At 44.5% G+C, this 24,512-nt stretch overlaps 1 protein-coding gene across 2 annotated transcripts; it reads left to right on the forward strand.

Moving 5' to 3' along the window:
- The first annotated feature begins 5,558 nt into the window (after positions 1-5,558).
- LOC123143943 (uncharacterized) lies at positions 5,559-24,512 on the forward strand. 2 transcript variants are annotated; one of them, XR_006471147.1, is made up of 12 exons: positions 5,559-6,197; positions 13,299-13,396; positions 13,488-13,574; positions 13,662-13,875; positions 14,276-14,403; positions 14,488-14,679; positions 14,757-14,832; positions 14,919-15,054; positions 22,297-22,367; positions 22,490-22,583; positions 23,589-23,668; positions 24,188-24,512. XR_006471147.1 is itself a non-coding variant. In XM_044562933.1 (12 exons), the coding sequence occupies exons 4-11, from the start codon at positions 13,693-13,695 to the stop codon at positions 23,623-23,625; spliced, it is 960 nt and encodes a 319-aa protein (XP_044418868.1). In that variant the 5' UTR covers positions 5,582-6,197; positions 13,299-13,396; positions 13,488-13,574; positions 13,662-13,692; the 3' UTR covers positions 23,626-23,668; positions 24,188-24,512. The 2 variants fall into 2 exon arrangements, 1 of the variants encoding a protein (XP_044418868.1); XM_044562933.1 differs by having other exon boundaries at positions 5,582-6,197; positions 22,297-22,410.

A 24,512-nucleotide genomic window follows, 5' to 3' on the forward strand; every position in this document is an offset into this window, starting at 1 on the left:
TCCAGACTGAATTTTGGACTTTCGTCTGGGAGGGGTTTGGGGGTGTGGTCACGTACAGCTAAAACTTACAAGACGGGCAAGTGATGACACATTAAGTGGTACTACAATTTACTATATCCGTTCTTTGGTGGAACCAGGCTACTAGTAAGATCTGATGGCTTCATAATCAATATGATGGGAAGTTGAAGAAGAAGAACATTCATGTTTGATGTGAGATCCATGGTGAAGATGCAACATGCAAGGCAATTATATGTAGGGATTTAGAGTTGTAGTTTACCGTGTGTGTATAATGTTACCTGCCTAGCTACCGTGTGTATATAATGTTACCTGGCGAATGTTCGTCAGAAACACATTGACATTTCGAATAATTTTGATGTCATCTCTAGTTGTGTGGAGATGACAGTTTTTTAAGAGCGACATGACATTTTGTAGGAAGATGACAGTTTTAAAGACTTCATTCCAGAAAATGTCATGTCGCTCTGAAAAAACGGCCACCCCACATACAATAAAAATGCCATGAAAATCATTCGACATGGCACCTGTTCTAGCGAACATTCTGCAGATATGAGGGTCTTATATTTAATGTTCACTAGAAGGGTTGGGTGAGCTTTGCTGCGCCGTTGATGTTGTTGAGATTCTAAAACTTTTTAACTCACTCTATTTCTAAATATATGGTGTATTACTTTTTTAAAAAGTTAAACCTCTTTAAGTTTGATCAAATTTGTATAGAAACATTTCAAAATCCATAATGTGATATCGGTGTTATTAGATTCATCATGAAACAAATTTTCATACTTTTTTGGTTTAATATTGTGGATGTCGATTTTTTGGCTCTAAACTTGGTCGAAGTTAAAGAATTTGATTTTCCAAAAAAAAAACTAACACCCCTTATATGTTGAAACAGATGGAATATTTAGTTAGCCAGTGGGGAAGATGATGGAGTGTGTTTTATGTTTATTTATAATGCGGTTATTTTGTGGGCCTTTCACGGCGTGATGTTGTGTTATCCGCTAATCAACCTATATTTATATGGGAAAAAATTACATCGATGATTGCATGTAATATATTCGTGCTATAGTATCACATCGTGGCGCTTTTTCTGAGTGATGGGAGTCTGGGAGGGGTTGATGTGTTTTTATTGTCCATTACTGCTGATTGATTTGAAAAATCGTTCATCCGATCAAAATGGTAAACTAATTTCAAAATTGAATACCTCAATCGAATGCAAGAGGTTTAAAATTAGGTAACATAGAAAATTAAAATAATTAAATTAATGGGGGAGCTCCTTGAGAAATTGTTGAGCCGGTCAAAATCGGGTTACCAACTTTAAATTGAAACCTTAATTAATTGGGAAGATTTGAAAATTAGGAAGCATAATATATTGTATAAAAAATTGAATGAGAGAGTTTTGAGAAATTATTGATGCGGTCAAAATTGGGTGACCAAATTTCCAATTGGAGACCTCAATTGATTGTGAGGTCTCCAATCCTAGGGAGCTTAGTGATATAGTATATGTCTACTCTATAGAAAGTGTAGGCAGGAGTTACATTAAACTTGGGTTTGCTTAGAGGGTTTGGTGGTCTCCGAGTCAAGCACATGTAACCGGGACGTGAGAAGCAGCTGATTGATTATTCCAAACTATAGCCGACTTCGGAGTCGACTCCGTTTCTGATTACAACTAGCATCCACGCAGGCTTGCTCTACAAATACATCCTCCCCCATCGACCAGCAAGCAAGATTAGATCACATCGATTCCAAAACACCAATTTCGTACTATCTCCCGTAGCTGCAACAAAAAATGGGATCTATGGACGACTCAAGGATGTATAAGCGGCAGAAGCGCAAGGAGAAGCACCTCTACCTGGTGCTGGACGAGTGGGACAAGGGCTTCACCATCCGCAAGATCGACGCTGACAGCCCCGACGATCACAGCCGCAGCCTCCTCGACGAGCCCCCCGTCATCCGTCTGCTCTCTCCCAATCCTATCCACCGCATGGATTTCGCCGCCCTGGGCAGCAGCCACATCCTCGCAGCCAGCAACAAACACCCCGCCACCCTCGTCTACGACACGGACACCGCCGGGCTGATCACCGGCCCTCCCGTCCCGGACGCGCTCCAAGACGCCTACACAATCCTCTTGCCTGCCGGCGACGATACGCTGTATGCATTTGCGTACTATTTGGACGAGTCTCAAGCCGTCGAGGTGCTGTCCCTGTCCTCCACCACCGAGGATCTGCACTCCTCAGTGCCAACCATGCACTGGTCCTGGACCTGGAAAAGCACCGCGCCCTTGCCGTTCACCCAGCACGAGAGGATCTGCTCCTATGCCGCGCACCATCTTCTTGTCCGCCTGCATCATGTTCGGCTGCGTTCGTCAGTCCGTCCGTACCTTGTCCTTCGACACCGGGCGCTCCGAGTGGACGCCCCATGGGGACTGGGTGCTGCCTTTCATGGACAGAGGCCACTTCGACAGCTACCTGGACGCCTGGGTTGGGCTCCACGAGGATGGCTACATCGGCGCCTGCCAGGTCGCCTCCCCTACCCCTGCCGCTGACATGAAGATGCCGCCGCTGGACTGGAAGATGGCCAGCGAGAAGCTCTGGAGCAAGGGGAAGGAGGTGGAGATGCCCACGCTCACCTGCATGGGCGGCGCCAGGTTTTGCCTCGTGGGGTGTGTGGTGCGCGAGGGGATGAGGTCGGAAAATATATAATAGAACACCTGCACCTAGGCCCTCTCTGTCTAGCCATCCATTCTTCACATCGCGATTCGTGCAAATCGATTTCTTTTTTTTGTTTCTCCTACATAAAACATGTTTTGAAGTTCAAACCTTTACAGGGTGGCAAAGCTTTCCATCTAGAATCTAGGATAAATCTTTCAGAATTTGAAAATTCTGAAAGATTTATCCTAGATTCTAGATGGAAAGCTTTGCCACGCTGCAAAGGTTTGAACTTCAAGACATCTTTTATGTGAGAGAAACAAAAAAGAGAAAATTTTATATGAAAAGTTAGTTATGTTGCACAGATCTTAAAGCAATATTGGACAGTCAGGATACCAGGGCCGGGGTGCAGGTGTTCTAAAAATCCACTTCCGGATGAGGTCTGGTTACAACGATGAGTGCATGGTCAACGTCACCACGTTTCGCCTCAGATACAACCATCAGGGGGAGCTGCAAATCTTTGAACGTGCCACCAGGTCCTGCCAAATGGATAAGGAACGCTTGTCATTTTCTCCGGTAGCCTTCTGGATGTAGCTTGCTTGGTTAGTGTGTTGTGTCTGCTCTAGTACTAGATCTGTCGACGTCGGGTCCGATTTGTTCTCACGGTGTTTAGAAAGTACAGATTTCTCGAAATAATCTGCCCACCTGGTTTAGGACGGGCACAGAAAGCAACAATTAAAGTGCCAATTTACAATTGAAGTGTTCCTTTGCTAAATATTTGGAACATTTCACCGAAGTCTGAAAAAGTGTCGGTTTCGATGTCGCAGTGTTCAGAAATTGCAGTTTTCCCGAAGGAGTATGCCTGTCCATCCGGTCTATGCTCCAAGGACAGAGAAAGCAACGGTTCCTTGTGCTCCTCCATGCCCTCTCCACACACGAAGAATTAATGGGTGATAAGAGGCAGCCTTACATCGCTGTTAATTTCTCATTCAGAGCTGATTAACTGATATGATCCGTGCACATGGAGAGTTCGATTAGTGTAAGAAGGGTGTGTGTTGTGTTGCCGAGCCCCTTGCCGGCGAGGCAACTGGAGGAGGTCGCGGCGTCGTGCACGCCGAGCCCCTTGCCGGCGATGGCAGTCACGGAGCGCCTCCTGCACGCTCGACACAATGCCGCTCCTCCTCCCTGTCGTCATGCGCCACGACGGCCTGCCGTGCACCCTAGCACTCCTATTACTCTGATTCAGTATGGTATAAATGAAGTTTTTGGAGTTCAAATTAAACTGAAAAAACTCTTGATATTAGTGTATAGAGGTACATAGTAGTACAATATAAGGTCAGTATGTCAGTCGATGCTCAACTGGCTTGTGCTGTGTTTATCTACATGGCAGCGGAGGTAGTACGAGACCTGTGGGTATCTCATCGTTGTGTAGGTCCCTGACTTAGGGTCAGTTTGGTTGCTACCCTGGAGTTTATGCATGGAATAGAAGTGTGCCTGGTATGAGCATGTGTGGTTGATGATTTCTGCCTGGGCAGGCAAGTCTGAGATGTACATGTTTGGGTGGGAACCTGGCCTGAGTAAATGCTTAGAACGTAGTAGAAGCTAGATGATTAACGTTTTCAGAAAAGTCTCCCGTGGGGCCCCTGTTTTACTTGCGATTAGAAGAAGGCCCATGATGGAGGACGCCTGGGCCAGGCTTACTATGTTGCACGCGATTCAAGGCAGGCTAATGATGAATGGTTGCATGCACTTAGGCTAGGCACTCATTTTATTTCTAACAAGACTCGGGCATGTTTCAGGAAGCCTTCAGGCCAGGCACAAAGTAACTAGGAAAGCAACCAAACAAGCCCTTATTCTTTGGTTCGTGGCATGCATGTGGTTAAACCAGAGGGCCCAAATGGTGCAACAAGAGCTTATTGCATTTCGTTTGTAATTTGTGGGTTGTGATGGTAGCTTCGGAGTTAACATTTTACAACTAGAGTGAGAATTGATGATCTAGATTTATCTTCCCATTTGATTTGTACATGTTAGCGACTCCGGAGAACTATGTCTGTGGAAGTGAAGCGGTGTACGCTCCTCTCTCCTATCGCGGCGGCTCTCGTGGCGACTCGCACGCTGCCTATCTTCCCCAATTTCGATCATGGTTTCGTCTCTCCTTCCCTACTCTCCGGCGCCTCCCTGTCTCATAGTGTGGTCGGCGAAACAAGTTTCAGGCCTTGGCCGAGGTCTATGATTACGATGCGGAGAGCCCTTGGGAGGGCAGATGTCGGGTTCTCTGGCGGTTGGTTTGTGATGTGACAGTGGCCAAGGTGGCGCTCCATGAGGTCTGGGTGGTGGTCCAAACAAGCGTTGTGCATTTGCATCTGGGGGTTGCAACTCGCTCTTCTCCAGTGTAAGGCGACGATCTCGCATGGGATCCTGGATCCGGTTTCGAGCTCGCCGCAGTCTCCTATCTCTTCCTCCGTGTTGGGAAGCTCGTTGTCGTCTCACTCCTCACGTACGTCGCTTGGATCTAGTGGGACGACGGCGGAGCGAGGTGGTGGCGAAACCCTAGTTGGGGGTTCCTATTCAGCCTTGCGGATTGCGGGCCTTCAAATGCTGCCGCGGTGGACCACATGCTAGTTGGGTTGGGGCCATGTCTGCTAATAGTTATCCATCAGTCATGGAAGCATACGTGGGCCTTTCAAATTAAGTTCATTTCCGGCCCATCCCGTCCCCTTCTCTCTAGCTCCAAGTTGGCCCATCCCATCAGCCCATTCCGGCCCTCTTGTTTCTAGCCCCAAGTTGCACATCCTCATCGGGTATTTATGGGTGGGTTGTCTTGACCCCCTATTTAGGGTTTCCTACATCTAGGTTTGTCCTCACAATCTTCTTCTCACCATCACTTCTTTTCTTCTCTTTTCCTCAAAAAAGCTTCTATCCTTCTCTTTTGCGATTGTGGTAGTGATGGATCGTTCATGTGGTCTGTTCTCTAAGCACGATGCTAATGGCAAGCGTCGCTTCGACGACGACAAAGAGGATCTATCAGATCCGGTTCGCAACGAAGTTGAGCTTCGTCCGAAATTTCAAAAGGAGCATGAAAAGTACGAGTATGAGAGTTGGGGCTCATCGCCGACTTCGTACAAGGAGGAGGAGCGCCGCCTTGCAACGACAACTCTTTCTTGACCTCATCAGGCTAGATCTGATGATGCCCTAGATCTGTGGCTTAAAGCGCGTGACGACGGGTTCCCTAACTCCAACGACAACCCTAGATCTGAACCTAGATCCGCGGACTGCATCAACTCTTCCAAAAACAATGCCCATGGTGACCAGTGCAAGGATGGCAGCTCGGGTCGTGGGATTGTTCCCCGTCCTCCGCCGGCAAAAGGCTGGTCTACGAGCGGCGTCCCCTCGGAGCGGAGCGGCGCCGGCTCCGAGGTGGGTGCTGCCGTCGCCTCGGATGGCGTCGCTCCGGGGACGAGCGGCGCCGGCGACGAGGTTGGCGCTGTTCCGGAGGCGAACATCCTCAGCGTCCCCGTCGATGCGTGGACATGCCACCAGGTGAGCCCCTCGTACGTTAATTTGATCCTCTAGATGCAAGATCATGGACGTCTAGCGTAGTAGTGTTACGCTCCCGCTACGATTACTTCAGGAATTCGCAAGATCCGATACAGATTGAGAGGAAGAACTTTGGTGCCGACTAGTACTAGCGACTAGTGTCCCACGACTAGTACAGATGTTTTAGGTGCTTGAGCAGGCGACGTTGCTGCTGGGGTAGTGGACTGAGCCGTAACATGTAGCACAGGCCACTAACATCTGACTAGCTTATTTAATTGGTTTTGCACCTAAAACATCTGTATCTTCTTATGTCAATGCCAGTTTCTTGGATACTGGAGTTTGCATATAATACCTGCTCTTAGGATGCTTATAATACCTGCTCTTAGGATGCTTATAATCATTATAATTAGTCCTGGGATTTATTTCTTTTCAAATCATTTCTGGCAGACATCCATCCCTCGCCGGAAGACTAATTACCCTTCCAAATTTGTACTAGATATCTGTGGTATTTATCTTGTCTGTAGTGCACTTGGTAGATAAATTCTTGGGACTGCTCATGCATGATTGTTGTCCCATGAATATTGAAAGTGAGGATATGATACATTCTCTTAGGGACTAATTGTTGATGATGCTATACATCGTTCCATTGTGGCTGTATGCATCGTTCTGATGCAGAGGCCGGGGAGTCCCCCCTTTTCGAAAAAAAAATACATCGTTCCATTAGGTTAGTGCTGTTCTATTGCCTATTTCTAGGGAACTGCCATAATCGTTGGATGATCCCTCATGTTGTGTCGGTCTTTACTTTTGGGGTACTGTGCCCAGCAATCTGTTGCATGAAACAAGATGATGGTAAAACCACTTTAATGCCGTGTGGTGCTTCTTAGTGCTGCACTTTTTAGTTCAATTCGTGTTTGCATTAGGGGCAGCTGTGATTTTGGTTCCACCACTTTGACAATTAGGTTCTGAAGAAGATAAGGTTCAGAGATGATAGTTGATGAATCATACATATGCTGATAACGCCTCCTCCTAGGAAATAAGTATTCAACTTGTAACGTACATTGAAATGATAGAGATTTAGTTGAAGTAACATATTGCTCTAGTTATATTACTTATCAAAACAGTATTATATTAATTAATAGGTATTGGTTGGAACAAGTAAACTGAAATTCAGCTGATGTGATATTTTCTGCCATTGAATTACTCTTGTCATAGATATGGATATTTGTCCTTCTAAAAATGATAATATAATACTGTTTTGATAAGCTGAATTAAAATGATGTTTGTCGATCTTTATATTCAGAAACGTAGTGATGGCACATCATCACTTGCTAATTTTGCAGTGTTTGTTCATAAAAACTGTACCTACCCTGTGGAGTCTCGTACATATGCTTTTAGGGTGGTGTTTGTATTCATGTTGCTGTGCGTCCTAGTGCTCCTTCTGCTGCCTTTTTTGTTTTGTTTTGCAAACTATGTGCCTTCTGTTGTGTGTTGTGTATTGCTTTCCCAGCGTCTGTGCACGTGGCCAGCCATTAAAGGTGATTTAGTCGACGTCGCTGCTGGTCAGAACAAAAGGATCGAACATCAGACCACAAGACCTGGAGTGGCACCTCGAACGGCACAGTGCTGGGGTGTGCTGGACTTGGATCCACTGTTCACTGCTGCTGCGTGCTGCAGTAGTGAAGGTTGCTGCTCCATCGGATGCTGTTCTGGTGTCGCAGTGACCACGACATGTCTCCGTGTCGTCCCTGTGTTGGGGTCACCTTGCTTTGGTTTCTGTTTTGCCACTCAGGCTCGAAATAATCAGGGAACAAACCATAACTTGTAACTTGAGGGGCCACCTCACCATTGAGGGCAGCAAAGCCACACACGGATCGATGGATTAAGTCTTGGTATCCACCAGACAGCGGTGGTGGCAGAGGCCCTCAGAGCAATTGGTATATCCACTAGGATTAATGCTTCAGAAGACGAGCTCTCCTTTAACTGGACCACCACCCCACCAGCTTCCCAGTGGCTCTGGAATTCTTCCTGTAAAACAAAACACCAGTTTAGCAAACTTTCAGTGTTACCATTCGGCATCAAAGGGAAGGGAAAATTTAACCTCACGAGGAAAAGACCCCCATATCCCTGCAGCGAGAGGACACTGAACAAATAGGCGCAGTGCCTCATGGCCACACATGCATAGGGAGCAAATGGGGTCATGTGGCCATCTCCTCCTTTTAGCAAGATAATCCGCAGTTAGGCATTTTCCTTGAACATTGAGCAATGAAAAGAATTTGACCTTTGTGGGGAGTTTGATTTACCATATAAGCTTCTTGAGGGGAGAATCAACTTTGCATATAAACTGAATAGTGTAGTTGGAGCTGGCAGTATATTTCTTATTTTCAGCCCACTTCCATTCCACCTTATCCAACACATCGGACAGAGAGAAGGCAGAGGATTTATGCCAGAAATCAATGTGTTCAATTAGGACCTCAGAGTCTGGGTTCCTCTTTATGTGTGTAATCCATCTTTTATCAGTCAAGCCATCCGCAACTGAGATGTTGCTTTTCCAGCTATGCTTGTAGAGCTTTGTGTAGGCAATAATAAATGGGGCGAGGCCATTTAACCCGTGATCGTTCCAGAACGACGAAGAACGGCCAGTTCCTGTGATGGAAGTTCTGGCAACAAACAGGCCTTTGAGATGGAAGGGGTAGACCATGCCAAGGTTTGTCTGCGTCCATTGCGTTTTGCCACAGCCAGAGAACTTTAAGTTTAAGGGCCTTCCCTTGAGCAGGCAAGTCAGGGATGCCAAGCCCACCCAGATTCGTGGGCATACAAACTTGGGACCGACACAGCAGGCCCTTCCCCGCTGCTGATGGCATCAGACTCAGCCCATAGGAAGTCCCTTCTGAGCTTATCGATCTGCTTGACATTTGGGCTGATCCACCGCCAACAGCTGAAATATAGGCAGAGCAGAGAGCACAAAACGCACCAGGGTTGCCCACCAGCAGAAGAAACCAATTTTGCCTTCCAACCAGCAATATTTTTTTGCAATTCTTGGAAATCCCGACGTTTGAATATTTTATCGGAGAGGCATGCCAAGATATGAGCAGGGGAGAGCCACAATCACTCTCCTCCCTCCAGGGGGAGGCTTAGAGCAACTCCAACTGGCCGACCCAAACGGACATTGATTTTGTCCGCTTTTTGTCCGTTGTCCGTTTGGGTCGGCCGTCCGCCCGTCCGTGTCCGCTTTGTCGGCCGGTGCGCCCAACGGGGCCAAACCCATTTTTTGACATATCCGTCCCGGCATTCCGTCGAACAACTGGTGGGTGAACTGTCCCGAGCGTCCGCCGCCGCGCTCGTGCCGCCGCACCTCGTGCTCGCTGGTGAGGAGGACCTCGCAGGGTGGCCCGTGGCCGCACCGGCGTCGTGGCAGCTCGCCGCGCCCCCGCCGCAGCTCGCCGCGCCCGGCCCGAGCTCACCGCCCCGCGCCTGCCTCGAGCTCGCCGCCCCGCTCGCCGCGCCTGGCCCGAGCTCGCCGCCCCGCTCGCCGTGCTCGGCCTGAGCTCGTCGCGCCCTCCCCGAGCTTGCTGCCCCGCTCGCCGCCCCGCTCGCCGCGCCCGCCCCGAGCTCGCCGCATGTGCGTTGCTGCACCTCGGGGTCGCGAGCAGGTGCCGCTCGCCGCTGCGCCTGGGAGTCGCGCGCTATGGAGCCGCTGCACCTCGTGCCTCCTCCATGTCCCTTGGCCCTGGTTGCGTGAGGTCCTCGAGGCCGAGGGAGGTCGCAAGCGGGGCGAGAGCGGCTGCGCGGCGCGGCCAGGGCAAGCACGCGGGCGCGGCACGGCAGGGGAGGCGTCAACTGCACCATGGCGGGGAAGAGAGAGAGGGGAGAGAGAGAAAGTTGTGTGGTTGGATGGCGGGTGGGCCACGCGGGACATGCAATGGACGCAGGCGGACGAAAAGGGTACAGAAAACGTCCGCTTTGTGTCCGCCTCAGACCCAAATGTGTCCCAAATTTGAGACTGAAATGGGTCCGCTCGGACATAGAACGGCCAGAAAATGGAAATGGGTCCGTGCGTTGGGCGTTGTCTTTTCTCCGCGCGGACGCAAAAGGATGCAGGCGGACGATTTGGGTCGCTGCGTTGGAGTTGCTCTTAGTCGATCTCGTGTTGTTTGAAACACCCATCTGTTGTGAAGTTCTCGATGACTCTGTTCCATTCTTCAGGCAGGCGCAACAATAGGACTTTTGCCCTTTCCGTCCTTGCTCGGAGGCATGTCCGTCGACAACGTATACACATAGTTCTGAAGAAAGTTGACCTGAACTTGTGACAAAGCTCCGTCCCTGACCTTGCACAACGTCATCCCTTAGAGCATCTCCAGCAGCAGCCCAATAATTTGGTGCCCTAAAACTGGATTTAGGTGTGGAGAGAGGTCACTAGAATTTTTTTTTGCTTTTCCAGCAGACCTAAAACTGGTGCCCTAAGTTTCAGCTTGGGTGCTCTCATAAGGATCCGACGATAGGCAGGCCAGGAGGCGGATCCGATTGTCGCGGGGCACCGAGCTCGATTTTGTCTGCAGTAGCTCGCTGGGGCTGAGATGCCCGCCTGGCCACCTAGGAAAGGCGCCAGGAGGGGCCAGGGACCGGAGGGGAGCCGGGGGGTGCGGCCAACTCCGACGGCGCCGCGCCGCCCGGGTGCTGAGAGCTCCGGAGGGACCTGCGGCTCGGCGGTGGTCTCGCTGGTCGATTGGAGGTCTCCCGGCCGCTAATCGACCTCGGCAGCCGACGGTAGTGCGGCTGCGACCATTTTGGCAGGCGTATGGGCGGGGGAATAGACGGAATCGGCGGCGGCGGAGGGGGTAGTGGCAGATGTCTCGGCCGGCAGGGCTGGGTGCGGCCGATGGAGTGGCGGCGGCGGCCTCCAGTGGCGATCGCGGTGGGAGGCGAGTCGGCGGCACAAAGTTTCACTTGTTGGGGTTCCCACCGCAGCCGAATTGATTTTTGGGCAACTGCTGGTGGTGATGTATATTTGCATCAGTTGTAGCAATATTTTGGGCGGGGCCTAAAAGTTTTTGGGCACCATATACCTATAGGGCTTCTATATGAGGCCTTTTTTTTGCCCCAAGTGACCTAAAAAGAAGTTTTCTGGGCATGGCTGCGTTTTTAGGACTGCTGTTGGAGATGCTCTTAGGTTCCATGCACACCACAGCATAAGAAGCACGAAACTGCGCTGCTCAGGTCTGATTGTAGAGGAGCAGAAGGAGCCACTTTGGTTCTGAATACTGAAAGACATACTCATCGGGAATGTCCCACACAACTCGGAGTTTCTCCCTCAACGCACGGGCTTTAATGCAGTTCACCACCGCATGAAAACCATTTTCTTAAGCAGACCCACATATGTTACAAATGTTGTCAGCTTCCAGGGACCTTCACCATTTGTTTCTTTTAGTGGCTAGATTGTCTGACGCCAGTCTCCAGCCAAAAACTTTAATTTTGTTTGGCACAGGCGCTTTCCAAATCAGCGACCACATGGACTGCTCCCCATCAGGATTGTTACTGCTGCTCACCATCGCCGGGTCAGCATGCTTCAGGTTGTAGGCAACCCTATCCACTGCTCTCAAAGTGCCACACATGGGTATCCTCAAGGTCTCCTCTCGATACTTTAATCTTCACGGTCAACTCAGCATCACCTGGCTAGAAAACTTCCCTTATCAAAGGTTCGTTCCACTGTTACCGTCCGACAACAGGAGACCACACGTTGTATCCTTGAACGTCTCCTGCTACCCTGAATCTTCAGCGAAGGTTCCTTCGGGATCTAATTATCCCTCCAGACTGGAATAGAATTACGATTACCGATTCTCGTAACTATCCCCCTTTTTAAGCAGTTCCAAACCGAACTCAATTCCTCTCCATGCTTGGGATGCTTCACCGGTAAAAACTGTATCAAGGACATTATTAGTTTTAGTACCTCACCTTTACAAAACCGAGCACATAAATCCTCCGCCGACTCAATAACCCTCCATGCCTGCCGAACTAACAGAGCCTGGTTTAAGCACTTTGTGTCTGTAAATCCCATACTTCCACGTATTTTCGGTTTGATCGAACTGTCTCACGATGCCCAATGCACTATCTTTTTCCTGCATCTTCTCCCCACCAAAACTGCCTGATGGCCTTCATGTACTCGTTATGGGAACTTGAGGGAACTTTAAACACACTCATGGTGTATGTTGGAAGAGCCTGCGCCACTGATTGGACCAGCACCTCCTTTGTTGCCATATACATGAATTTTCATTCCAATTCGAGAGCCGCTCAGTAAATCTTTCATTGATAGGTTGGAATATTGCCTAGGTATTTCTCTTCAAACGTGCACCTTTCCTAGTGTGGATTTCACCTCCTCTTGTCTTTCCACCTGCCATGCGCTACTGAACAAGAGCGAGCTTTTTTGTGAAGTTGGCAACTGTCCAGTGCACCCCTCAAATTTATGTATTACATTCTTCACAACCTCAGCCTGTTGTTGTTTTGCTTGGAAGAACAGGGTACTGTCATCAGCAAACAATAGATGTGAAATTCCCGGAGCTGTTCTGGTGATCTTCATGCCCGTCAGTTCCCCATCATCCACTGCTTTCTTCAAAAGCCCTGACAAATCACCTTCTAAAAGAAGTTGATGCGGCGATATCGGATCTTCCTATCAAAAGAAACACAAGGTTTTCTCCTGGCTTCTCCTGCAAGACAGACTTAATACCAGAGATATGCTTCGCTGAAGGAATTTCTTCATTGAGGACTACTACTGTGTTATGCGTGGAGAAGATGTGATGGAGATCAGAGACCACTTATTTTTCAGATGTCTTTTCGCTAGACCCTGCTGGCAATATTTTTGTCCAAATTGGAGCTCCCGACATACTGACCAGCTGCATCAACTGCATTTCCAGCCCATAACAGAGATTGCCGAACCTTTCTATATGGAAGTTATATCGTTCTAGGGCCCTCTTAGCCCTCAGCTCCTTTTCCTTTCCTGCTTGTAATATAAACCAAAATCTATAGAAAGTATGCAGCAGAGTCCTACTGTTTCTGTAAAAAGTGAAATGGTCTTTCGTTTCATTTTTTTCTTTCTGTTTTGCTATTCCTCAGTGCCGTCAGAGGAAAACAGGGGTCACAGCAGATTGCAAGGGGTCCAATAAGAGGGGCAAGTGCCCTCTCAGATACTGCAAGAGTTGCATATGTAACAGGTAAAATAATTTCCTCTCTGCTTTTTTGCTTAGAGCCTGTGGTAGGCAATCCTGTTTGAGTTTGTTTGTTGATGCTCTCTTTGTTTAACAGGTACCCTTTGATTGCGGATGAGGTGTTGAAGAAGGAGGCCTGGGAATGCCCCAAATGCAGGAATGACTGCAACTGCAGTAGGTGCAAGTAAGCAATCTGAGCTGATGCTTGCCATGAGGGATTTTAGATTTTTGTTCTAGTTGATAGATCTCTTTATCTGGTTTTATTTGGCAGAACTAGGAAAGGGGAGGCGCCGACGGGGCGAATGGTCCGTGCTGCCAAGAGGCCGAAGGTCAACCTGGTGCAAACTGAGAGCAATGATGCTCTCATGGATGAAATAGTTGTACCCAGGGGTACTCTCATGACTTGCATTGCAGGTATGAAGCTGCAGTCTGAAGATGTTGGTGCTGCTATTCAATTTCTGGAGTTCTGCCGCTCATTTGGCGAGGTAATTACAGAAAGCAAATAGTGGTATATTTTATTTATCATTTCGTGTGAATTGGATCATTGATGCATCTACTACTCATTTCTAAATTTGGTTTGCGTTGGCTAGTTATGGTCAGTTAGGTTGTCTGAGAATGTTGCCGAGCTAAAAAAAATCTATTGTTTTCTTATTGCTTCTGTCTTGTTAACACAAAATAGACCATCAACTTGAGGGGCATATTGTTTATGATTTCTCAATTTATAATCTAAAGAAAGTTTATTTGCATTTTATTTTATAATCTGGCACCAAACTTGTTATATGTTTCCATAATGAAAATGTTTAACTGTTCTTAGCTGCCTGCTTGCTTTAAGAGACCTTTTCTTCTGTATTATAAATAGAATAATGTATCCAATGATTTAAGCAGATCTGCAAAATAGGGAAGGGGCAACCAGAAGAAACTCTCAGACACTTAACTGAACTCCAAGAGGTGTCTTCAGTTGTTGCCGACGTTCACATAAATCTTCTGTCTGTCATAGAAAATGGCAAAGATAAGTAAGTATACTCACAAACTGCTATTCCCTTGTCATTTTGCCCATGCAGTTAATAAATGAGTAAATGAGGTTATTTTTTTCTTAGCCCTTTTGATAAGTATCCAAGACATGGAGATGAATGGATAAGGAAAGTAGGCGAGTACATCTCTTTGACATTCCATGCAGAAGATTTCACCCTTCAGTGCTTAAATCAGGGGGTATCAGGATATAGAAGTCTGAACCCTTCTTGTAAGCTGGAGGTTCTGAATTGTCTGTGTGATGAGGCATTGTCTTGTGAGTAAGTACAAGCTACCATATTTGCTGGAATAGTTCACTTCACTACTGTCATATTAATTATCTTGTAACTTCATTCAGAAAGTTGAGGACCTGCATTGACAATAAAGATAGAAAATGTGTGGCCACACAAGAAATCAAAGCTGCAACCAGAAAGGTACTTATCTTGAGAAGTTCCTTTTTTTGTGTGGTCAAGTCGCTTGGTTGACATTAATGATCATCGTTTTTTGTCTTGTTTCATAGCAAAAGGAGCTAAAAAGAAGATACGATGACATGACTAAAACAATTGAAGGAGGAGATACTGCTAACAATGAGGAAGCTAATGATATCCTTTCTCAAATAAAGGAAGCAGAAGAAGTCAAGCAGGCTGCCCAGAATGGTCTGTGACAGTATGGCTTGATATATCTTCATTTCCTGCGCTCAATTTGTTTAGCTTTCTTCATCTGTGCAGTTATCAATCTGTTTGATATCTTTCACTTTTATTTATTATATTATTTCACGTCGTCTATAGTACACCATTCTGCACCTATATATTTTTTTTCTAGAAAATATCTTTGTAATATAAGTACTTTATTAGGTTTTCTTACTCCCCATAGTCCACAAAAACATAACTTTTTGGGCATAGCTGTTTTAGAACTTTTAAAACTTTAACCACCAATATCTTCTAAAATGTTTCGATTGAGTGGGAGAAAACCATATATATAGATTTGTGTAAAAGATACTAGCACAATATAACAATTTTATTAGCTTTTGGAGTTGTAAAAAGTAGAAACTAATATTATATGTACTATTGTGGTAATTGTGCTAGCGTTCAAAACACTATCTTCTTAAAGACCAGAGGGAGCAGTAGAAGAAATGGTCAACACTAAGACTGGAGGGAGTGTCTAACTTTCACTAACATCAAATTGTTTGCCTACCATCCATGAATGCGTACTGACTATAGGTTAACAAATTGAAAAAATAAATGCAAGTATTATATAAACATATTGTTTGAGTAGTCCAACCCAATTGTGTTATGCATGTGGTTCTTTTGAAACCCTGGACCGTAGAACAATCGATCTACGATAATTTTCATTAATATAAACAGTACTCCCTCCGTCCCATAATGTAAGACGCTTTTTGGCAGTAATGTAGGACGGAGGGAGTATGTTACAAATAGGGGGAGCAAAATGAAAGAAAACTACAAAAGGCCTACTGATAAAAGAGAGAGTTGTCCAGTCCCAGCTCTAGGTATCATGATCATAGTACTAGAAGTTTACCGAGGACCACTCCTTGAAACAAAAGTAGAATCAAATCATCTTTAAGGGCATATCTCCAAATTCTGAATGGTTGGACTGGAGTTTCTGAATATCTTCCATTTCTCTGAAGCCAGATGTTCCAGCATCCCAGGACAATCTCCATACTAATAGCATTTGGTAGATCCTCAAGAGCCTACAATGTATCTTCATAACCAGAAGTACCTAGTTTTCTTCCAGGAATGAGAGTGTTCCAGCAACTTTGAGCAAAATTGCAATCCCAAAACAGATGCATACGTGTTTTCTTCACATTGATGATTACATATAGGACAAGAGTGATCAGTCATCATGAAAACTTTTCGTTTCAGCAAGGATCTTGTGTTAATTCTATTATGCATAGCTAACCAGAAGAAAATCTTATGCTTGAGTCTACAAACAATCTTCCAGATTAATTTGAAAAATTTTAGAGCCTCAAAATCTCCCATCAGGTGTTTATACATTTTCATAAAGGAGAATTTGTCAGTAATTCCATTGCATTGCCATCTGTCCTTACTATTCTGATCAACCACTGGGATTATACTTGGGACTTATGATTATATGCTTGATTAGACAAAGACATATGAAAGTTATCAGCCCAATCCCTTCTTGCACTAAAATTTTGCAAAGATTCTTTTTCATTTCTAGCAAAAGAATGTAACTCACGGAATTTCTGAAGCAACGGCAAGTCAGACCGTTTATCCTGCCAGAAAAGAATTGTGTCCCCTTGTCCCACAGAACATGAGGCAAAATCTTTAAGAGGGCAGTGGCTTCAAATACACATGGACATAACCATCCAAGAGAAGATAACCCCTTTTTTTCCAGGTGAATAGGTGTTAAGTCTTTTCAGCCTTAGTCTTATATTATAGGTCACATAACTAACCGTGTAATTAGGATTTAATATTTAACCTTTTTCTTGGATTAGCGTAGAGACATGAAAGGATATACTAATTAAGTAATTAGTATATAGGCCTAAGATATTCTAGGTTATTTTGCACTAACTAATACATGTGAAATTAATTTAAGAGCGGAACTGATATTGGTACCACAATAGGTTTATGGATATGGATAGTAAAGGATACCACAAAAGGAAACATATGGTAATATGTCGATACCTTAATTTATACATATGTACTCCATGATATTGTAACAATGGGATGTAAGTTTTTTTAAGACTCATGTTAAAATGGAACTTGACCAACCTTTGAGTCAAGTAAATCATGACTGATATCTGTTGGCTAACTTGTTTCCACCATAGTGCTTTGTGTGCCTGTTTTTGGAGAGCATGCACAACTACAGCCATTACAAGCACCTATGAAAAGGAAAAACAGAGAACACAACTTGCAAAAGACGAAGCACTCCACGCTTGGCATTGAAGAAATCATGGCCGGAGCAGCTAAGCAAGACATAACCGACCATCATAGGGGAATTATGCTCCATGTAGCACCTTGGGACTGGAGGAAGCAAAACACCTTCCATCTCTATCACTGAAGAGGGACCCTACTTCCTTGCCTTGGAACGGAATGCACCGCTCTGTCGGGATTCAGAGTTGCTCACCCGGAAGTATGCCAGCCTCTCAGCGCGAAGTAGCCCTAGAACTACCACCTACACTCGGAATATACCTTGTCGGCAACCCGCCGTTGTCCACGCACAACCAAAAGGAGCTAGAAAGGTACCAGGGACAGTCGCCGAAGGAGGCAGCAGAGCATCGAGATGACACGAAGAGCGGCAAGGGAGCAGAGCAACTGACTGCAAAGAAATTCCGTGAGTCCTCGGCTTTCGCTGCGCCAAGGGGAACCCTATCCCCTTCAGCAAGGATCGAAGACGCTGCACCACTGAAAGCGAGTAACGCAAACTGTTATTGGGGAGCACCAACTTGAAGGACGTTTTCGACACCTCTTTCTCTCCTCCTCCTCCACTTTGTTGTGAATATCTTCATCATGGCACCCGATTGTAAGGTTCTACTCCCCCTTACTCGAAATACTTGCATTCCTTGTGGGAGGGGTGTAGCAGGTTCATATTAAAGCCATTGGCTATGACTTTAAGGTATGTACTTGCATGGGCATTAATCAACTAATTCAAAGTCAATGTAAGCTAGTTATCCAACTTGAGGGGCGGAGTAAGGTTTTTGAGATGCAACAACAACCTGGCATTATCCTTGCGGCGAGAAGAAGACGTTAGAGACCATCGGGCCCATTGTTTTTTATCTTGCCAAAATACAAGCAACTGTGAAAAGGATGCGTACAATGACGATAATGGAAATATGAATGTCGCATAGTGTTCTACAGGTGTCACCAATCTACCAATTTTGATGTGGAAAGCCTTGCTCTTTTCACCATTGGACAACTTCCATTTTTGGCTACCACCACTAGAAAACTTAGATCACCATTTGGTGAATGTACTAAGCCAAAGATCCCTCATGGCACATTCGAGAGTCATGGTGATCCTAAGACACGCACACAGGCAAGATTAATTGGACATACACATGATGAACGGTATCCATATGATAGTGAATTCAATATTCTTCATATGGCAACAAATTTAGGATATATAGTAAGCACAAAATGGCAATCCATATTAACCCAAGCACGTCAAAGGGGAGGTGTGGAGAGCGGAAGTTGTAGAGGATGGAGAAGGAAAGGCAAAAATGCACTATAGAGGCAGAGACATGGAGACAATGGTGAAGAATTATTGTCGAAGAGTACGAGTCTGAGAAGAGTTGAGAGAAGAAGAAAGGACGGGCCTCAAAGATAAAGCACACCTAGGACGACTCGTAATAACATGACTCACTTCTTCCTACGGTGGTGGCAATAAAGAGAGCCCACGATGGCCGCTTCTTCATGGGATATCTTCCACCCTCTAGGGTCCTTTTCCCCTCTGATACTTTAGGTGTGAAACCCTTGTCTTAAGAGGCTCTTTGCCTTATGTAATGCTCTTATTACTCTTGACAAAATCCATATTTTCTTGGTGTCACCCGAACCATCTAGGCATTCGCCTAGCAAAATTTACTAGGATGATGACCCTCGTGTTTGCTTTGGATCTCACGGATGCTATGTCAATGCCAAGATGATATCCCCACCCTAGAGTGTGCTAAATTGTTACGGTCGGTTATTGCAATAGCGTGGAACCATGGAGGAATAGAAGATTCGGCAAGCCTCATAAAAGCAAGACTTGATGCCAACAATGACCCTACTAGTATAAAGGCATGCTGTCATGGTCTTGCTTTTGCCAATCCTAGCGACATGCTAGGTCAGCTAATAAGGTTGCTCTATATTACAACTAAGAATTAATTTCAAGAGTAGTATTCCATTGCTTCCCTCTGCTATTTACAACAAGTGCATCACTTGGTTATCAGACTAGCATATCATATCGGCATGGCGTGGAGTTTTATAATCCGATGAACTTACAAGTGATATGAGATTTTGTAGTTCTATGAGATATCAGTGTTTTCGAAGGATAGCCATTCAATTTGTTGAAGTGTATATGTGGATTGCCTAGGCCTTTCCATCAGTTCGGACTTTTGGTTGTGTTGGCTAGTACATGAAGCTTAACATGGTGTAAATCTGGATTGCCTAACTAGCCCTTTCCATAAGTTCAGACTTTTGGTTTCGTTGGCTAGTGCATGAAGCTTAACATGGTATTAGAGCCAAAGGTCTTGATTTCAAGTCCTGGCTTTCACAATTTATCGAAAAAATGTTGCTGCCCCTTCTGTATCCACGTATAGGCTGCTTGAGCCGTATCTCTGAGTCTACTCATGTGTTGACATCCCGCGCCACACGTGAGAGGGGGTGTTGAAGTGTATATGTGGATTTCCTAGCCCTTTCTATCATTTCGGACTTTTTGCTGTGTTGGCTAGTGCATGAAGCTTAACAAGGTGTAAATGTGGATTGCCTTTCGTTGGCTAGTGCATGAAGATTAACATGGTATCAGAGCCTATGGTCTTGACTTCAAGTCCTGGCTTTCGCAATTTATCCAAAAATTGCTGCTGCCCACTCCGTGTCCATGTATAAGCCTCTTGAGTTGTACTTCTGAGCCTATTCATGTGTTGACATGCCGCGCCACACGTGAGAGGGGCTGTTTTAGTGTGTATGTAGATTGCCTAGCTCTTTTCACCAAGGCGTTGGCTAGTGCATGAAGCTTAACACCAATTCACCAAGGCATATTAAATGAGATGGTGTACCACAGGTAAATGGCTCATCCATCATACGGGAAAACATATACCTCTCCGTTGAAGTCATTTGTAAGCATATGTGCTTGTTTGGATAAACCTGACAATGGAGACAATCACTAATAGCTTTCCTAAACTACAACATTAGAATGTGTTGTCTTTCCAAGGCTGGAGATCGTGATCAGTGCATGCGTTTTGAAGGGGAGTTAATACGAACATCAATTATTAGGTTTGGTCACTTCTTTTGGTTATATCTTAAGTTACTACCTTATCAATCAGTTACAATGATATTAGGTTCCATGTTTGTGCGATTCTTATAAGATTGGACTTGCTATATTGGGGGCACAAGGCAATAATTTTTGTCTCATCTCTACCGTGGGTGTTGTCATCCCTACGCATCCTCTCTATTCTACAAATCCCCTTTCCTCTTTGATCTCGTATCATCGCCACGCTAAGCTATGTCTTGCGTTGCCAACTTAATTTCCAAGATCAAGCAACGAGGATGTGGCAACTTGTCATCAGAGCCATTGTCTTTGTCTTATCAATGCGCAATTGCTGTGACCATGACTCAGCTCACACTAAAATTTAATTATCAAAGCGTGAACGGAGCAACTTGTTTATTATGTGTGACAAGTAACCATTGACAACTCAACATTCGTTGGCATGCACTAGGAATCCACAAACATCGATGTGTTCTTCATGTGAGCCTGTTGAGAAGAACACGACACACATCACTGGGCCCTTAGACATAAATTGACATGCTGCCAACATCAGCAAGATCCAAGTTGTTCTTATCAACATAGATAGCCACACAACATCATTGGGAATTTCCTCGTGTCACCGATGTTGTTGTAATTTTGGCATCACCGTTGTTGTTAACCACCGGGATGCTCATCATGCAGCCATTCAAGTCAGATTTGCCTGAGCTTATGGACATTACTCACATTTGCTGCCTCATACTGAATGTTGGTGGACCACCACTAGAAAGGGCTTATGCCTCAGATAAGACGAGTCATTCTGCTGAGGTCAAGCCTGGTTGCTGGCGAATTACAACACCACGATAAGTTGTCTTGCTAGTGGGAGAAATGTGGTGCACGTTGCATGCAAGAGAAACAATATAATCAACACTTGGTCATATTCGTTTAGTTAGTTTGGTCCACTTATATTTGAGTCCAGTATCTTCCTTGGCTGCCCAATAAAGTTGCTTGAACTCCTTTATACACACTCTTTGTCCTACCAAACTTCTTCCTCTTTGTTCTCCGTGCCATATCACTCCTTGTCTTTGCCATATCACTATGGAATAATCTTTTTGCATCTCGTTTCTTGTCCTACGATATATCACAGTTCTTACTGCGTTCCCCATCGGGACACAATAGCATTCACTTGGAATCTAGTCTAGGTTAAATAGAGGGTTGCTATGGTGAATCTAGCTGGTGCTAGCATGAAGCTGTACAATTGGTGTTAGAGCTTAAAGAAGGTGTGGACCATGGGCTGCTTGAGGTTTACAGCAAATACTCCTAAAGCCAGGTCTGGGCAATAATATTGATTAAGTCGTCATAACTTGTCCTACTTAAAGGGTGGCCGATATGAGATACAAATCAAAAATTCAAACTGAGAATTTGGTATCACGATATTTTTCCTTTAATTTGATACAAAAGTCGGTCTTAAATCAGAACTAAAGTAATTAATCCCTATTTATAGGTAATAAGGTTTACCATGAGGAACCCTTTACTTTGAAGCTCACATAATCTTTCATGGACAACATTTAGTATGCAAAATAAGCATAATCCGAGTGTCTAAGGTTTTCTTTTTCAACTAATTTATCCTCTACTTGCAACTTTTGGTTTATTTTTGTGATCATAATTTGCATAATGTGAAGTCTTAGACTGGCCGGGTAGTTTACCGGAACGTGAACTAACTGAAAATGTTTATTTTATTCTCTTAGCATTTCAAGCATACACTGGTTGTTTATTTTACTGCAACCAAATTTAGCCTAATTCAGTTGGTGGGTGGTGTAGACGTGTGCATCACCACTTAGGTCTGAGTCTTGTTTGAGTTAGGTGCCTTTCTTATCCTTCTGTTTTGTCATGTGATGTTTAAAAAGTCCAAGCTTTGTTCAGAAAAATAAAGGTATATAGCTGTTCTGTATTAATTTTCTTCTTGTACTTCCCAATTGTGCCAGAATTGGAGATGCTGAAACGTGTTCATAGGACCACTCCTGTTATGGAAGACAAAGGAGTAAAATACTGGAAGGTGGGTAGCTATTGTAATTGCAATATAAGCATAATGCGTCAAGGTTTGTAACTATTACGAGGTTAGTTTTCATTTTACTCATTAGCAATATATAGTGACTAGCAATACCATGTTTATATCAGAATTCGATGAAGAAAATAGAACGAAGAACAAAGACATGTGGTTCATGTTCACTGAAGACGAACATAAAGTTGTTGAAGATCATGTAACTACAAGGTAATGAGTTCATCCAATCTAATTTTCAGTATCCCTCTTTCCTAAAGCTTGTATACCTGCTGCTTCAGTGATTTTCTGCCACCAATGTGTTTTCTGTAGTTACCCCATCTGCTATTTAATGCTGGACCTGCTAAATTAATTACGTAAAAAAAACTCATTTTTGGTATTGTGTATTTGTGCTGCCATGTTTGGGAAATTTACATTATAGTAATGTAATTGAAGCATAATGCTATGAAGTGCTACCGCTGTTCATTAATATAAGACGTTTTGGCAGTTTAAATTAATACAGCGGGAGCATTAATGAACAGAGGGTGTAGCATTCTAAGAAAGGATCATATATTTTTTTCCTGTCTTACAGTCAGCTGTCAAAAGGCTTTCCTTGGCAATACATTTCACATGTTCATGAAAAGCAGTAGCTAGCCAGCATTCACCATCACCAGTATTTCATCTGCGGATGCTTCAATAAAGTTTCATTGGTGATATGGTTATTTTTTAGGAAGGTTACCGATTTACTTTGAAAGGTTCTCCAAATAAGCTTAGGTGAACTTTTTTTACTACTTGTGGTTTTCTGGATGCTTGAATAATGTAGTCTGGAGTTCCTAAACAGATAGTTGATGCCTTAATTTCATGGAGTTTTGGTCCGCTGTTTCTTTTTGGAAACCAATAGTCCGAGTCTTAGTTTCTTCACATCTGGTCTCGAGATAAAATTTTATTTGTATACTATTATAACCAATATATATGTTCTGTAAAGCCATGCTCAGTTGCTCACCTGTTCGCGTCTTGCACAACATCATTGATCTTCTGGCGGATGATTTTTTCATTCCTTCCTTCGCTGCATAGAACTGTGTGTCAGTATGTTTGGTGTTAACAAATTTCCTATTTAGATTGGGCTGGATATTTTGTTTTCCATTTCTTTTAACCTGAGAAGTTCTACCAGCTTGGTAAGTTGGCCTTCATTCTCAATATGGAAGTAATTGTTGGCTAACCCAGTATTTTTTTAAATAGGTCCCGACGTCTGCGGAGAAATCATAACTGGGTGTAATGATTTACTGATCCCAGTCTCCTGCTCGTTCAACTGGTTGATGGTATTTACTTGTCCTTTCTTTGTGCCTTTATTTTTACGGGTTCCGGGATACGCCACATTTCCTTCACAGGCAAATGGAAATATGTTCTTTTACAACCACGCCGTCACTATTTATGTTCTAACAGCAAAGCGTATATAAAGTTATAAACCCCTTGCCCATGCTATATTAGGAAGCATATGTAAAAGATAGTGGAGATGTGCAGAAATTTGCACAGGAGATCTCAGTTGCTTCTTCAAACCCCTTCCCCCATGCTATATCAGGAAAAAGCTAGTGCGTGTAACAGAATATCATTTATGCTAGTTTTGCTGGTATTGCCCCCGAAATAATACTTTCAGCTAGTTTATAAAAAATAGCAAGGATAAAACCATATTTTATATGCCACCGTAACACCTGTCATCGCATCGAACTACCTAAGTATTTACACTCTTAGTATCTTTAATGATTATTGATCCAAAGTATTCAGTTCAGAATGGGGGCTGTGAATTCTTCTCATCTTATGTTGTTGTTCTGTTTTGGCAGTCAATGGACTAGCCGAGACCTGGGGAAATGTGCAATGTAGAGGCCATAAGCAGATGACAGTTTTCCTACAGGAAAGTTATACAGTTATAGAACAGTCAACAGTTATTGAAGATTGAGTCACAACATTTGAAATCAAACCTTGTGGCATGTTTTCTTCTCCATATGGAAACTCAGCAAGACTTCGTAGCACCTTTTAAAGTTTGTTCCCTGGATAGTTTGAAATTGAGGGGAATTTATCATTATCATTTGTATGGCGTACAGTCAAATTTACCTGTTTGTGTTGTATTTATATAATTATTTATCGTTCTATAGCAGCAATGGGTTA

This window comes from Triticum aestivum, chromosome 6D (assembly GCF_018294505.1).
Source record: "Triticum aestivum cultivar Chinese Spring chromosome 6D, IWGSC CS RefSeq v2.1, whole genome shotgun sequence".
NCBI classification, from domain to species: Eukaryota; Viridiplantae; Streptophyta; class Magnoliopsida; order Poales; family Poaceae; genus Triticum; species Triticum aestivum.